Source organism: Chaetodon trifascialis, chromosome 4 (assembly GCF_039877785.1).
Source record: "Chaetodon trifascialis isolate fChaTrf1 chromosome 4, fChaTrf1.hap1, whole genome shotgun sequence".
Lineage (NCBI taxonomy): Eukaryota > Metazoa > Chordata > Actinopteri > Chaetodontiformes > Chaetodontidae > Chaetodon > Chaetodon trifascialis.
In genome coordinates this window covers 18,766,977-18,779,331 of record NC_092059.1, presented here as the reverse complement: position 1 = coordinate 18,779,331, position 12,355 = coordinate 18,766,977, and the positions used below count along the sequence as shown (strand labels likewise).

At 40.7% G+C, this 12,355-nt stretch overlaps 2 protein-coding genes across 4 annotated transcripts in view; one reads left to right on the top strand and one right to left on the bottom strand.

The window, feature by feature from the left end:
• Positions 1-5,305, top strand: part of sgip1a (SH3GL interacting endocytic adaptor 1a) — a 73,672-nt gene extending 68,367 nt beyond the window's left edge. For all 3 annotated transcript variants that reach the window (XM_070961546.1, XM_070961544.1, XM_070961543.1), the window contains 2 exons: positions 723-887; positions 1,322-5,305. In XM_070961546.1, the coding sequence (XP_070817647.1) occupies positions 723-887; positions 1,322-1,344 (188 nt within the window). In that variant the 3' untranslated portion in view covers positions 1,345-5,305. The remainder of the gene's footprint in view (positions 1-722; positions 888-1,321) is intronic.
• Positions 5,306-6,566: 1,261 nt separating this feature from the next.
• On the bottom strand, positions 6,567-8,435 carry insl5a (insulin-like 5a). Its single transcript, XM_070961636.1, has 2 exons — positions 8,258-8,435; positions 6,567-6,715 (listed from the first exon to the last, which is right to left on the bottom strand). Exons 1-2 carry the CDS (start codon positions 8,433-8,435, stop codon positions 6,567-6,569), a joined length of 327 nt encoding a protein of 108 aa, XP_070817737.1.
• Positions 8,436-12,355: the final 3,920 nt, after the last annotated feature.

Below are 12,355 nucleotides of genomic sequence, written 5' to 3'. Positions count from 1 at the left end.
GCCCCCTTCTGTCTACAAAGGGTGTTGCAAAGAGTTCAGCAAACCCTTTAAAGAGCTGTCTAACTGCACTGTGGCTGTGTGTGTTTCCAGAGCTTCACTTATCCTTTGATCATAAAATAATATTTCTACATATTTTGATAAACTGATAAAGTGTAGGTTGGTTTGTGCATCTGATGTCATCTGATTTTAAAGTGATTGCCTCTTTCAAAGATTACAAAGCAGAAAGGCTCTGGGGCTCACCTGGTCTGCAGGAGAAGGTCAATAAACTAGATTATGTCATTTGTGTAAGAGACTCAAACGTGATCAGTTTAGCTCTGCTCCATTTTAACATGGGTGGCTTTTAAAAGTATTACTCTGTATCTTGTCTTTTATCTCTTTAATGTCTTCTGACAAACAAAAGATTCTTGGATGAGTTGTATTTTTCTTTTCAAATGAATTTCATTCAGTGCTATCTTGGAATCTGTATCCAGTAAACCTTTTTGACATTGAACAGGCTTTGATACAAGAGCGTGTTCCTACAACGAAAAGTTTAATATGGCAACGTCTGCAGTCGTCATGCTGCTACCTGCTTTTCATTTTGTTAATCAGAAAGAACACGTCTGCTATGCATTCAAAATAGTTTCCTAGCTGTGAACTTCTGTCTGTAAAATGTTTATTCCTTCACCCGTAAATTGTTCCTCCTGACTGACACACCTCTTCCTAATTTGGCCCTCTTCCCTCAGGTGTGGGGTCGTTGTTGGCACGCTTTCAGCTAACAGAAGGCCCCAGTAAACCGGCTCCACTGGCAGTGCAGTTCACCAGTGAGGGCAGCACCCTGTCAGGCTGTGACATTGAACTGGCTGGGCCAGGATACCGCTTCTCTCTCATCAAGAAGAGGTTTGCCGCAGGTCAGTTTAGCATTTTGGTAGCAACATACAGAGAGAGGCCAAATGTTGTTCACATGAATATGTACTCATTTTGTGAGGATGGTGTCTCTTAATTTTGATCTATTTGGAAGTCAGTCAAGTGATGCAATTATCTGTTCCTTTAGCATTAAACTGTAATTACTGCTGTTTAAACATATGAAATATTGAAACTAATAATGTGATTTTTTTTTTTGATTTTGTTTTTTTTTGACAAACTAACATTTTAGTCACAGTCTAATTCTGACTACAGCCAAATAACAACTTTTCTTACCTCATCCTTACTAAAAGTAGTTCTGTTAGGTTTGTTATAATTACCTCCGTTACCATCCATGATGTAATGATGCAGCTTGCACTTACTGTGGTGTCTCAGAAGTTATCAGTAGATGCACAAATAACATTTCATCGATGCGTTTCAGGAAAGTACCTGGCCGACAACTAACCCATGCTACTGAGAGCAGAGCCGTTGAACAAAACAATCACAGTGGACTGAGGTTGACACCGAGGACAGAGGACAAACCAACACCAGACAGACTCTCCATTAACCTTTTCTGAACCCACACGACAGGTCCGCAGCCTACCCAGCAGTATTGTATAACTTGCATATAGCATCGTGGAGCTGTTTTAGGTCATGTAATTATTGTATTTGTATTCATTTCATAACATCTGTATTGCTGCAGTTAGACACCAGGGTTCTTCCTCCCTCTGAAGTCTGTGCCTCTGTCTCCATCCTCCTCTGGTCAGTGTGTGTGCTGGTGTTTTTTAAAAGTTTCACTGCAGCTGCCTGACCGAAGACATAGACAGGAAGTGTTTTCAGCCAGATTTGAACTCTGGATGACATGCTGTTTGTTGTTTCGAGTCCAGACAGATTTGGCTGTGAAAAAATACCTTTGAATAAAATCTTTGTGGTCCAACACTCATCTCAACACGTCCAAAATAAGACCAGTTAAAGTTGAAGCAGGTCCCAGGACGATTCATAGTTATGCATCATTAGCAGATATAAAAATAATCATCTCTGTGTCAGAACTCGAAACCTGAGACAGCGGTCGGCACTGTCTTGCACTGACAGTGGCCGTTTGCCAGCAAGTAAATGCATTAAGTGATGCATTTTGACATGTGTGCTGTCACAAACAGTCCAGTGAAAGATGTTTTTCATCTGTGCTCGTTTGAGATCAGATGAAATGCAGGATGAAGTAACTACAAACAGAAACTTGAGTTTCACACATCACCTACTGGTAATACAGGGTCACATGACTTTGGATCACATCCTTTTTGACATAAATGCACTGATCAGTCAATCAAACTGTTATTTTTTTTCTCTGGAATGCGCAGACATGAAGAGGTTTTTGCCAGTTAGGCAGCTGCAATGATCGGTCAATGTACTGGTTGCAAAATAAGACAATATGTTTTCCCGTCAGAACAAAAGAAGTGTACAAAGTGTCATTTTAAATCAATAATATATATCTTAAAGGGCGTTTGGTGTTTTCCTCGTATTGTCAGATAGCCTTTCTGTTGTTCCCAGGACAGCAGTGATAGACTCCAGAGTACATGACAGCATTCTATTTTTATTTATTGATGATGACGACTTGTTGTATAAAACGTGATTCTGTATATGAATAGAATTTGAATGGTATCACACAACTCAGAAACCTTAAAGGTATAAACATTTGAATTCTCTCACTCATGTTTTTGTTATCTGTGTAGTTGGGTAACCTGTGTACAGTATAAGGTATAATTTTTGAATTTATTTCAGATATAATTTTTTAACTCAAGTGCAACAGAAGATTTGAGCTATATATGGGTGGGGGGTTAATTTAAAGAAAAAGAGAAATATCTTCCTGGATGCTGTGTTATGCTTTGTGAAAGCAGTGTTAATGTAGAGTTCGTTATACCATGGGCAAGGTTCACACTCTGAGGAGTTAGGTTGACCTTTTGGGAAATGGGCTGGTTAGTTTCCTTTAGTCAAGAGTTAATTGAGATGAGCAGCACCACTTGAGGCTGGAGCCTGGAGATGGTTAGCTCAGCATTAGACTGGACACAGCCAGCCTGCCTCTGTCTGAGGGGAAGAAATCAGCACTTTACTCATTAACACATTATACCCTGTTTGTTCAATTTGTGCAAAAAGAAAAGCTTTTGACACGGCATTTATAAGATTTGAACTGTTTGTTTTTGAGATGTAGAGGTGCTGTAGACAGATTGTTAATCATGGTAGCAGCAGTGTAGGTCATTGATCCACCACTTCAGTCCAGACTAAGATATCTTAGCAGCTAGTGGATGGATTGAGATGAAATCTTATAGAGGAATTCATGGTCCCCAGAGGAAACATCCTACTGACTGGTGATTGTTTCCTCTAGCACCACCAGCAGGTTAACATTTGTAGTTGAGTGAAATGTCTCAACACTAATTGGATGAAATGCCAAAAACGGACATTAATGGTCCCCTCACGCTGACGATGAAGTTGTCAAAATGTATTTGTCCAATATTTTGGCTTGTCACCACCTGCAAAACTGATGGTATTTCCACTGTGAGGAAGTTAGCATTCAGCTCAAAATACAGCCTCATGGAGCTGCCAGCCTGACTGCAGGCTCTCAGTCTGGTTTACATTTGGACAGAGCCAAGCTAACAGTTCCCCCTGTGTCCAGCCTTTATGCTAAGCTACGCTAACTGTCTCGTGACTCCAGCCAACAGTTAGCAGACAGACATGACGATGGCATCGATCTTCTTATCTGATTCTTGGCAAGAAAGCTGAGCCACCTTATTTCCCAAATTGTGTAACTCTTCCTTTTAATAAGGTCAAGACAACAAAAGTAATCAGTTTTCCTCAACAGCAGTGATGATGTGTGGTGACGGTGGTACCACTACTGGAACAGGACGTGTTTACTAAGACCAGCTTGTTTTTTTTTAAGTCAAATCTCATTAAAAAAAAAAAAGCAAAAGAAAGAAAACACTCTTGTATTAATCCTGCATTCTCAGTTCCCACTTACCAATTCAGTCATTCCTCAACTTCAACCGCGTGTCTCACCTGTTCTCTTACCTGTTTCTGTTCACCTCAGTGGAACCTGAACTTCCTGAGTTTATCATGAGCACGCCCCGTTCATCCAGCCACCGCTTGAATCCATGGCTTTATTTTGCATAATCGTAATGGTCTCTGTGAGATGACATGAGCTGAATGAGGTTGTGAAGCAAGGTTAAGTTGACCAAAATGCTTATTTCTCTTTTTGTATTTTATGTGTGTGTACCCCGGACAGTCAGTCCCCTGTTAAGGAGAATAAGCTGAATATTTTTAAAACGGATAAAAGTGAAAAAATATTATATTGTTTAATGTGTAAAAAAAACAAACAAAAAAAAAACACTGTGCTGATGATGTTGAACTTCCTGAATGCTCAGACACTCAACATGAAGAACAAAAAGTGTGTGTGACGTGTAGCTGAAGATCTCTACTGTACTTTATGTCGGCATCATGCTAAATGTAACCAATCATGGTCCTTTCAGAGCTGTTGTAGAGGCAACCTAGGCTGAATTTACAAACATGTCAATACTCCCAATACTCACATGTCAATACTCCCATTCAATGAAAGAGTACCTTGGTTCACACATGGTTTTGTGGTTATTTTGGCTCATTAAAAGATGGCGTGTGAGCTGTAGGATTGAAACATAAATCTTGTTTTTGACCAGATATACCGTGATTCCTGTGCTGGCTCAGTCAAATCGAGCATTGTGGATTAGTCTGCGGTTGCATTTTATTTATTAATATAAGGTGATGATGATTGGTGCCATTTAGCTTGCAAATTAGTTTGGTAACATTTTCTCTCAGTCATGTCAGTCCTTCATCTAGTCGACTGGATTGATCAACATGGCTGACAGGAAGCTGTAACCCTCTGACTGAACCTTGAAGCTACCAGTGCAACAGTCACTACAGCATTATCTACAGAGGCCCACCATACACATCCCCCATCTTACATCTGTTTTAAATAACCACTACACTACAGCTCTTTCAGCTTGAAAGTCATGTTGCCGTACAAAACTTGCTGTCAGTTGCCAGGTTATTCTTTGCATCTCATTAAAAGCGGAACAAAACTTGGATTTTCCCGACACTCATCTCTGTGGTGGATTTGTCCTGCAGTAATTCATTATTGCATGCAGAGCATGCAGTAAAAGGTGGGGCATCTATGAGAATAGATAGTACTGAAATGACGTGTTGTGCTGAGTGTCAGTTACCTGTATTAATGTTGAGAAGAGAGCAGGGAGTGTGTTTATGTGTGCTATACGCCAGAATGCTTTTTGGTTCTGTACCGTTAACCTCAAACACATGTGCAAGCTGTTTGTACAGTACATAACAATGCTAAGATGAACTGAGAAACTTAGTTTGCTTCTTTCCAAAACCAATAAAAGTTATAACTGGATGCCTGTGTGTGCAGTTTTCTTTTTAAATGGAATTCTGCGGGATTTAGTCTGTCTCGTGTACATTTCTTAGACTTTGTTTTGCACACCAGCAGCATTAATCTAAGTCTGTCGGCCACAGCTTTGGTTCAGAGTGAAATGTTCCAACAACCTTCTCATGTGTCGCCATGACATTTTCTACAGACGTTCATGATCCCCAGAGGATGAATCCTAGTGAATCCTAGTGGTGAGCCCCTCAATTTTCATCTAGTCCCACCAGCTCATCAGACTCTTGTACAGACATGTATGGTTTCCAGACGATGTATCAAAACAATTCTGGTGGTCCCCCCACTTTTTTACATTTTTTTCATATTTGTTAAATATGCTTTCATCTTATGTGTGAACCAAACTGCAGCCAGAATGTGTGAGAGGTAACAGAAAGGCTTACATCCTCTCAGAGCTGCCAGTGTGGCCTGAGACTCCCAGTCTCCCTTTTATTGCTTTGAGGGCATTTTTTTGCCTTCATTGCATAGTCAACAGTTGAGAGATGCCAGAAATGAAGGGAGAAAGAGGAGAAACAGAGGGTGAATGACATCCAACAAAGGTCCAGGGCTGGATGTGAATTTGTAATGTTGTCAGTATCTAGTCCAGAGGGTGCTATCTGTTTGTCTTTTTCATCACGCATCGATGTTATGATGACCTTAAAAAGATGTCACATCTCACAGACCTGTGCAAGAACATTTATTTGACAAAAAATAGCGAAATGATAGAACACAGCTCAAGTTTCCTATAAATACATCAAAGCTGAGATGGAAATTTTACAAACCCGCATCCCTGAGGAGACATGGCTTCATACAGGACACGAGCCGGGCTGAAACACCTGACCTCTCTTTACACAGAAGCTGAGTGTGAACTCATATGGTCCTGCACCTTTGAATATCAGCCCTGAGTGCATTACCTCATCTTAGTTTTGTTTCTAATTCTCATGGGGTCATTCATATTCTAATTAAATATATTTCTGTGGTTGTACATAACTTCCAGCTCGGGTTCAGAGACATGTTCACAGCTCAGATTACAAATACAAAGTAAAAAGTCACAGAAATATCAAAAGCAATTAGAAAAATAACAGTTGAGTATGAGCATTATTGTACATACAATAGAGAGATCATGTTGTTTTTAAAACATCATTTTGATTCAGATTTGGTTTCTATGAAGGCAAACTGAGAGAGAACAGAGTCATTTTGGTCACTTGGAGGATGAGAAAGAGGAGGCGTGGGGTTGGCCTCAGCAGAGGAAGGTGAGGTCGCTCTTCCTGCAGCCCACCTGGCAGCACACGGTGGTCAGTATGTTATTAATATCCCGTCTGGTCAACTGGGAGCCTGGGTTGCTGCTGCTCAAGCTCTCCAAGCTGCCCTGCTCCCCTGTAGGAAAAGCTGGAACAACAAACCAGCAAATACTGAGGAAACACTCGTGAACATAAAAAAAACAACCTTTCAGCACTTGCCTAATATAGTCTGATAAGCAGGCTCTCACACACAGGTTTCCAATTTTTCACAGTTGTTTCGGACAGGGTAATGGATGAGCAAAGCCTTGTGTAATTGAAGTCTATTTTCCCATTAAATGAGGAAACTCTAAATGACTGTACAGATTACCTTTGTGTCATTTGTCTTCTACAGTGTCACTTTACTCTTTCTAATCAGCACCACTGATAGGCTAACTGGGTTTGTTTGTGAGTGACGGACAGTAAGAGAGAGACGCTGCCTGGGGAACCGGCTGCTACAGCATTTAATCATGATATGTAGGCTCCCCCAACCAGCAGACACGCTGTCTGCGAGGCCACCTGTCTGCCTCACACTCTCTGCACACCAGCCACTGAATGAATAACAGAATTAAGCAAAAGAATTAAGAATAATATTCAACACGTGTAGCACGTAGCAATGTCACAGCAATTTTGCGGCAGGATGCCGTAAACATGTTTGATGACTGTTTCATGTTTCAGTCTGAGGGACGATATCTTACTTGGAAAAAATGTCACCTTGCACTTTGACAAAAGTACTCAGCAGTTCAGTGGGTACACGTTTTGATGCCCGAGTCAGTGATAGTAACATCAAAACACATAAATGGGGCGAGAGAAAACAGTTTCAGTCAGATATGATAGTAGGATCAGCTCCAATGGGGCTGTTAGCAGAACATTTTAGCAGAAAAGGCTACAGGAAAAGTAAAATTTCCACAAAAGCTGGATGCAAACTGCAGGATTCACCTCAACAGAATTTTTGCGAAATATTTGTGGGACATCCCACAATATTTTAGTTTCCTCATCATTATCAACTTGGTCATATGGTCATTAAACCCTTCACAAGCAGTGTAAAGGGAGTGGTTCTGTCACTGCAAACTGTGTGGTCAAACATTCAAACGTACAGAACTTTATTTTCAAATGCATTTCAAATGATCTAAGCTTTTATGAAATTACCAATATGTCAGGCTGAATCCTGGGGAAATATTTCACAATACGCTTTATCAGGAGTGCTGAAAAAAGCTTATACGGACACAGTGACACACTAATGCAGTGTGGAATAAGTTGATTTTAATGGTCCAAAGTTTCTTAAAGGGTTAAAAAAAGGGCTAATTTTTGCAGCAAGAGATACCAAAGAAAAAAGTAGAAAATAAACAGTAATAAATACTAGAAACTATCTTAGTAGCTCTGTGGTGTACAGGACATCCACCACAAAATAGGAGGTTTCTCTAGCTGTAATCATTCGTCTCTTCATACTGGACAGTAAAACCTTTCAAAAACATGTAAGTGATGAGGGACAAAATGGGGATTTTTGTCCCCATCATTTTAAAAAGCAATCTCTTAATGGCCAGCATGAACAGCAGGAAACATTACAGCAAGAACAAACTTGAATCAAAACATCCCTTCATATTATTTTATCAAAATAATAAAAACCTATCTATTAAAAGAGAAACTGTCTCACCATCACCATCCACGTCTGCCTCACTGAGGAATCTCCTCCAGCGGGAGCCTCCGCAGGTGTAAACCACGGCCCTCAGGAACTCTCGACCGCACAGCTTCACTGCCTTCACCTCCGCCCTCGCCTGCTCCACGTGCACCACTGCACACAACAGCAGAGGCAAAACCACCAGAGCCCGCATGCTGGATACCTGACGGAGGTCTGTTTCTCTGTTGGTCTGCTTTGTTCTGAGGGGACTGCAGCTGTTTTCTGTTGGTTTCTGATGCCTGTCGGTGAGTCTTCTCCCTTGAGTCAAGTCTTTTGGAGGCTGCCCCACAGTGGACAGGTCATTGATCCAATGCTTGCATCTCCCTGTGTTATATACCATCCACCTTTTAGTTCATCAGCGCTGAATCTCTCCACCTCCTCCCTCTAACTGGCTTCTTAGTCCATCTCAATCAAACACACCCACACACAGTCCTCTCTCCGTCATGACAATTAAGTCATTTTATGTTTCCGGTCATCTCCACCGTCACCATTTTTAGCCGTAAAAGAGAGAGTGATGCCGATCAGCCTTTTACAACCCTCAGCTGACAATCACATTAGATGAGGGCATCCTCCTCAGCATCTCTGTGATTATGTGATTTAAAGGCTGTGATTGCGCTGACCTTCACGACACCGCATGGCTAATAAGTGATGTTAAGTGATTCCCTCTACAGTCAAACAGATGTTTCATCCGTTTAAAACACTTTGATGACCTGGTTGACTTTGGCTTTACAGCAGTTTGGCTCATATGAGAGGAAAAGAGTCAATGTTGACAGACCATCATGCAGGTCATTATGGCGCGATGTGATGCTCAGCGGAACATTTCACTTCGATTTTTAACGGTGGAGGTCCCACTTAGGATGTCACTAAAATGATATTGTGTTTTGTTGGACATGGAGTATGGATGGCCTTGTGGTAGCAGAAAAAAGATGTTTTAAATATAAAAATAGGGTAGAAAAAAGATTACTACTATACTTTAAAACTGGATGGGGGGGGGGGGGGGGGGGGGAGTTGTTGTTTTTCCTTTTTTATTGGGAAATAACAACATCTAAAGTGGTACCACAGTCATGAATAATGACGAGACAGTTTTCTTGAGATTCTGCATCAGTTGGGCCACTTTAGCTCTTTAAACAACCGCAGACTCTTACCAAATTATTAACCTAATTCCAGACCCTAAACAACCTGCTACTCCAGTTATTCAGAGAGTTGATGTTGTCTTTGTTAGCAGCTTGTTTCAGGTTGGGAGTCTAACACTGCCTGTACTGTAACCGTAATAATTCAAGATAAATAAAAGATTATGCATGAAAATTCATTCTCGATCTTGGAAGTAGAAGTTTGACAAATTTTCTCTGTATCACTGACTCACACAGGATTCATCTGTGATGGATGAAATGCAGCTGCTGAGTTCACGTCAGCAGCATCATCTCCATGATTCCTGAGCAAGACCCAAGTTTTTTGTTTTTTATGTTTTATGAACCATTATTGTTTCCTACAGACACATTAGAAAAACAATTCCAGGTTACTGTAAAGAACAGAACAGAAAAGCTGAGAGACACTTCTGGGTTAATGTGTCTCTATTCTGTTCTCTGCTGTATGTGTTAATAAAATCCAACCATAATTATTTAAATAAATATATAACAGCATTTCTGTTCACCATCTTCCTCACTGACGAGCTGTTTGCATTGATGGCTGCAATCAGAGGTTCGACTCCTTTTGTCATAATGAACTCAGTTTGACTGAGTGCCCTGATTACTGACTCAAGGCCTGGAGAGGTGAGGAGGATGGCCTAGATTACGATGACCTTAAATTACCTTAAATGTGTAAAGTTACCAGGGTGAGTGACATTATGTCATCTGCCATTCGAACTGAGAGCCTGAAACCAAGTGCTGCTGTTTGTCCCTCAGCATAATGTCTATGACGTGACTTTGTCTGCTGTTGGGCCAAATCAGTGGCTTTCAGTGAAATCCAGCACGACTAAACAGGGAAGCAGCTGCGGTTCCATCGTGATGGGAAGCTGTTAGCTTTTATCAAATTACAAAGGTCCAGCATGTTTTCCATTCAGTGTCAGATTGTAATGTCATTACTGAATTTGTCAATTCAACTGATGCTGAAACGAGAACTTTTGAGGCTCAGTGATTGTAGGTCAGGATGACATTAACATCACATGTGAAGGATTTATTCCATCCACCTCAAGATACGGAAATGTAACCAACAATCTGGCCAAAGGTACGTTGACACCCTGTGAACCTTCTAGGGCTGCTTTTCTCTTTGTTCCAATTAAGGGAAATCTTAAATGCTGAAAACCTTAAGAGGTGAAGTGAAAGTAGAACTTCCAGGTCCTCTTCCAGGCCTTTAACAAACACCATTTCTCACAAGCCCTAGACGTTTGTAAGCTAAAAGTCACGCCATGACAACAGAAGTGAGTCTGTGAGCGAGTCAGTGGGTTTGTTTCAGACATGTCTGTAAACAGCAGGACAGAGAGGTTTGTAGATGCTGTACAGATAACATAACAGATAACAGATAACAGATTAAAACATCTTTAGAAGAGAGCTTTAATGAATTTCAAGGTTCTAAGAATGAGACGTTCTACAATCACATCCGGATGTAATGAACTGATCATTTCAACAGGATCATTAAACCTTTGGTGGCTCTCTAAAGAAAGGCTAATGTTGACTTTATCTGATCATTTTGCCTCTTTTAAATGTATTGTTTTATGCTGTTGCTATGTCTGACAGCTGCCACAATCCAGACGAGAGAAGAGCTCATCAAAATCTTGATACACACATCTTCACTTAGGGCCAATGAGCATCATGAGCAGGGGGCTTTGTTGCCCTGTGTTTGACCTCTCAGGCTACAGAAAGGTTGCCATACCTTATTTTTGGTGTACCTCACACATCATGACAAAAAAAAACCTTTTATATACAGTTTATAGTTCTGCTAGAGTTGAACATAAGTCAGCAACAGTAAAGCGTGGTGCTGTATGTAAATACTATCAGTATTATGAAGCATGATTATCAATTTCACCACAATGTATTATTTGCTGGATTTATTCAAATGAAGCACCATTCCCTTTTATATTTTTGTTTGAAAAACTTGGACGACTTACATGCGTCACCTCCACTTCTGAACCAAACTTGCGCCATTGCTAATGTCTGACACACTGCATTTAAAATCCCAGATGTGTATTTGTACACTGCATTTCCCAGAAACCTTTACTAGTTTTTAGAATGGGAAAAATGGCAACTCTATATTCAGTATAAAGCCAAACAGGCAAATGTGATGTTTCCAGATAAGATCTGTCCTAATGGGATTGTTCATATCTCAAGGAGACACTCAGTCGCCCATTTCTCTGAAAACTAAATCTTAGAACAGCGACTAGATAAATGGATGAAAGAGACTCAAACCTAATTGGCTGGGGAATACATCAGTGTGTGTGTGTGTGTGTGTGTGTGTGTGTGTGTGTGTGTGTGTGTGTGTGTGTTCAATCAGTGTGTAACCTGCGGACTGAAGGTTGTCCTCCACAGTGTCCACTTGAAAGAGAAGAGCTGGACAGACACTCTGAGCCCAGCTGTTGTTTACCATGTGAGATGGCCATCAGGTGCCTGTGTGTCATTGACTGACTGAGGGAATAATGGTCCCAAATTGCTGACATAAAAATGCTATAAAGCCGGCAAAAGTGCATTAACACAGACTGCAGTACAGTATAATGTCAACAAAGATTACCTGCGATACTATAGGAAGTTCAATAAAAAATCATCAACCGTATTTGAGCTGTGCATCAAATATTTTACTCTATACTGATTGGTGGACATTGTCATTTGTGTTGTGTTGTAGCAAATGTCTTTTCTTTTCTTACAAAGTGTTTTACAGAAGGAACAAACATAATGTGTCCTCCAGCTTTATACCTGCTCCACAATCTTACCTTAAATATATACTTCTGTCAGAAGGAACCTTTTTCTGTTCATGTCCAGCTGTTTATTAAACCCTCAGTTTTACCTTATTGCACTCTCCCACAGAAATGTCTGGAGCTGATAGGGATCATTTGCCCATCATTGTCCTCTTCATGTTTGCTGCTGG

What these genes read in the sequence shown, in the direction of transcription:
- insl5a (XM_070961636.1), bottom strand. Translation starts at nt 8,435, where the DNA reads ATGCGGGCTCTGGTGGTTTTGCCTCTGCTGTTGTGTGCAGTGGTGCAC. An exon ending in GGCAGACGTGGATGGTGATG is followed by an intron (nt 6,716 to 8,257) that starts GTGAGACAGTTT and finishes TTGTTGTTCCAG; the next exon opens with CTTTTCCTACAGGGGAGCAG.